At 42.2% G+C, this 3,888-nt stretch overlaps 1 protein-coding gene across 1 annotated transcript; it reads right to left on the minus strand.

Annotated features, from left to right (window-relative positions):
• Positions 1-529: 529 nt before the first annotated feature.
• LOC147890554 (uncharacterized) lies at positions 530-3,677 on the minus strand. The gene is made up of 6 exons (XM_087391059.1): positions 3,237-3,677; positions 2,939-3,079; positions 2,255-2,555; positions 1,831-2,063; positions 1,583-1,726; positions 530-1,461 (listed from the first exon to the last, which is right to left on the minus strand). Exons 1-6 carry the CDS (start codon positions 3,474-3,476, stop codon positions 1,318-1,320), a joined length of 1,203 nt encoding a protein of 400 aa, XP_087247185.1. The 5' UTR covers positions 3,477-3,677; the 3' UTR covers positions 530-1,317.
• Between the last annotated feature and the right edge of the window lie 211 nt (positions 3,678-3,888).

Consider the following 3,888-nt stretch of genomic DNA (forward strand, 5'->3'; position numbering starts at 1 on the left):
GAAGCCCAAACAAATATAATACAAACATTGATTCTTTAAAGAAAAATGCCGACAAGGAAAATGCAAACTAACCCTTGCAAGGTCATGTTACCTCGACTTGAGCGTAACATGCCCATGGCTAAATTGTTAAGTTATTGACCTGGTTGTCCGCCAAATTCATTTCTTGTGAATTCTAGCATTGATTTGGCAATGGATATCATGCTCATGGTTCAAATTTGAACTTCCGATCAGTGAGCTTTAAAAAACCAACCTCATGATTTGGAGAGTTGTTGGCCTTGTTGCGAGCTACAATCTCATGTTGGGGAAAACGCTGCACAATTGTATCCAAACTAACCTATTTTGAGCCCATGAACATAACACCCAGGGTGAATTTAGATTCTGCAATTTGATCGACTATCTCAATTACATGATATGCACACAAAAGCTAATCCGAGCTACATCGAGTCAATATTATTGTCATGTATATTCAAATTTCTATGCTGTGACTCCAGCATAGGTGTCCAAACAAAATATGAATCATAGCTACAAAAGATGGCCCACCGAATTAAGTCCACCCTGAAAAAGTGCTATCTGCCACCTACATACTGAGGCCAAGTCCATTTTAAAACACTTCATGATCCCACAGCACTGGCAGTGGAAGGTACTTAGACTAATTTCAGAGTATCAGGTAAGAAACTGCATGAGTTACAGAACTAGTGCCTCCACATAGGGCAGAATGTATAAGAACATGGAAATTCTTTCCTTTAAGCTCTGAAAAGTTGAAGAAGGGGAGTTTGAATTCCAATATATATTACAAATATAAGCTTCCACAAGAAGCTACAACAATAACCCTAAGTTTTTAAGCCAATAGACCGGCCCAAAATGCTTCAAAAGGGGGCCAACTCAGAGAACACATTGTACAAGTTTGGATGAACCCCACAGGTTTCAATAGGTAACACTTGCAGGAACATTTGGTTGCAAGTTTTGGGCAAGGGGCAGGCACTCCCGTCCAGCATTGCTACTGCCTCCAATAAACCCCCGTGTTGCAATCAGTAGCAATATTTGACCAATGCAGTCCCAGACAGTATAGTCCTTCCTCCACCCTCCAAATCATGGCAAGTTTTCAAGTGTGTCTCAGCTATTCCAAATCATGGCAAGTTCTCAAGTTTAGCCTCAAGTGTGCCTCAGCTATTCCAACATGGCTAAGCTCATATTGGCAGGCATAACAAATTACAATTAATTCTGCAAGAATGGGCAAGACTCCACTGCCTACAAAAGTAAGATTTGATCCACATCACTTTCAACTTCTGAAGTTCTGTCAGGCTTCTTTAGGACCAACTACTCAAGTTCTGAAGTTCTGTCACCTTCTTTAGGACCAACTACCCTTTTCCTGAAGAGATCATCTACTTTCTTGAGAGTTACTTGTTTCCGGCCTCCTCGAGGACGCAACTGAAACTTGAGATCTTCTTCAAGAAAATCACCCTGAGACAAAAGCAACTAATATCAGAGGTTGAAAAAGAGAGAACATAAACAAACTAAGCAGGATCCCATCTCAAAATTACATTTATATTCTAATAAAGAACGAAAAAATCGCATTCCATACTTGCAGGTAGCAGTGTAGACGCGTCTTCTCGTGCTTGTCTCTTGTATGTCTGTGACCAAATGTTCTACCACAATCTTCATATGTACACTTGTGGTCTCTTAAACCCATGTGAATTACTTTGACATGTGTAGCCAAATTAGAGCTCTGATAGAAAAAAAGAGCGTCAAGAAAGATCCAAAAGCACTAGCTAAAATCATTTGGCAATCACCACTTTCGCATTAATTAATTACGCCTCCAGTCAAACTCACATTTGCAAAGCTTCGTATGCAGCCTTGGAAGGGGCATTGAAGTCTACACTGTAAGCGATTTGCTTCATGTACCAACAAATGCCGTCTGTAGCTTTTTCTTGATATATGCACGCCGCACAACTCACAAATAACAACTTGATGAGAGCTCCGAATATGCTTATGCAGAGCAGAAGCTTCAGAGAAGCTCTCTCCACAGCCAGGTTCACCACAAAAAACTTCTGCATACTGAAATGCTGCCATCATAAAACTTCCGCCAGATTACAATGCCATTCTCAACAATCTCTGTGAACAGCTTTGCTGAGCAAACACTACAAAATATTATTTCAAACAACTTTAAAAGTCTATTGTTCTTGCACCCCCAAAGGATCACAAGTACTAAGATCTCAAGATCTTTCAAGTAAGGTAACATGGTGTGAAATCTCACCATGTGCAGTTTCATAGTGGCTTTGGACTCTGCAGGGATAGCTGAAAGATTTGTGACATTCAGATTCAGGGCACTTTATTTTTTTCAGTGCGTGTAAACCCTTCTCTCTCCCTCTCTGTAGTTCACCCTTCAGATCATGATTTCTCAGGTGGCGATGCAAGTTGGATCGATTGGAACATACCATGATACAACCTGGCCATGTACATTGAAAGGTCTTCTCGTGTTGAAGGAGATGACGGTTCAAATGATCCTGCCTCTTGTAACACTTAAGACAGCCCTCTTTTGGGCAAACAAATGGCCTCTGCAGCCAAATGAGTATGTACAAAAATAATCAACATATTTAAATCGACTCAGTGAAATGCAGTGTACTACTTCTATCTAGGGCTGAAAAAGAGTTCTACTTTTAAGCCTCTCCGAAATGATGCTAATTTGATCCGTGGATGAAATGCAGAAGCTCCACTCGAAACACCTACTTGAAGTTGTTTTGCTCAGATCTGAGCTGCTGGTATTAGTTCCAAACAAGACAGGCGCAACCAGGACTTCCTGAGAGGTCACCCTTCTCGGTACTGCTCTGGTGCACGCCAAGTAACTGCTAGCAAATCAGGACTACCATATTAAAAAACCGCTACTATAAATAAGTGGGAGTTCGCTACAGACGGGGAAACGTGCAAAGAAGCCTCTCACCAGACTCGAGTGAATGAGAGAGTGCTGCTGTAGAGTGGCAAGCTTCTTCACTTGCACACCACACTCCTCGCATTCGTGGCGTTTTCGTTTCTCGTTTTGAAGCCCTCCCGATGATTGCTCTGTTTTAAAGCTTTCACAGGACTGCATAACGGACCCAAATCAAATCATACGCGCAAAAAACTACAAAGCATTATTCGGACGCTGGAACATAGACATTACCCTCAGGAAAACTCTGCCGGAAAACCACAGAGACACACTTCAGACCTGGACAAGACCCTACGTATGGGGAGATGATGACCTCGGAAGCGTGGGAAAGCATATGTTGCCGGAGTAAACATAACTTTGATCGAACGGCACCACAGATGTTACAGCCGTATCTCCTTTTATCCTTCCCAACTATCTCAAATCCAGCAGAGTCATTCGGATGGCATTGTATATGCAATTCCATAAGAGAACGCTTGGACCGAGTAGCTCCGCAAACTTTGCAAATATACTGTCTTTTGGGAGAGGCAGGGTCGACGCCAGCAGAGATTGCCATTGAGCTGAGGATCGGAAGCAGGGGAGGCAGCCGATTCACAGGTGAAACCCCATCGATCCAATCGAAAACATAGATTAAAGTAAGCAGGTAAACAGGAGTGAGCAGTGAAACTGCATAGATTCAGCAGGGAAACTGCATCGATCCAATTCTTTTTTGCTCAAAAGCATAGATTGTTGTAAAGAAGAAGTCGGAGGAGAGGGTTGCAAGCCGCGCTGAAATTAGGGCTTCACTTGCAACCTCATGAGAGTTTTAGGGCTTTCGTTACAAAGAAATAACGTTTATTAAAGTCTTAAGAAGACCCATGGGTCTATCCGACTCATTGAAAACTCATACAAGCATTAAGGGTGAAGCTACTAAACGAGCATCATCACCCAAGAGAGTTTTAGCTAAGGTTTAGGGCCTAGGTATGCAA

Source organism: Dipteris shenzhenensis, chromosome 19 (genome assembly GCF_047967505.1).
Source record: "Dipteris shenzhenensis isolate YYH24624 ecotype China chromosome 19, Dip_SZ_1.0, whole genome shotgun sequence".
Classification (NCBI taxonomy): domain Eukaryota; kingdom Viridiplantae; phylum Streptophyta; class Polypodiopsida; order Gleicheniales; family Dipteridaceae; genus Dipteris; species Dipteris shenzhenensis.

Coding starts and splice junctions, on each gene's coding strand:
- LOC147890554 (XM_087391059.1), bottom strand. CDS start 3,476: ATGGCAATCTCTGCTGGCGTCGACCCTGCCTCTCCCAAAAGACAGTAT. Junction 2,064..2,254: donor CCACTATGAAACTGCACATG/GTGAGATTTCAC, acceptor TTATGATGGCAG/CATTTCAGTATGCAGAAGTT. Junction 1,727..1,830: donor GCATACGAAGCTTTGCAAAT/GTGAGTTTGACT, acceptor TTTTTCTATCAG/AGCTCTAATTTGGCTACACA.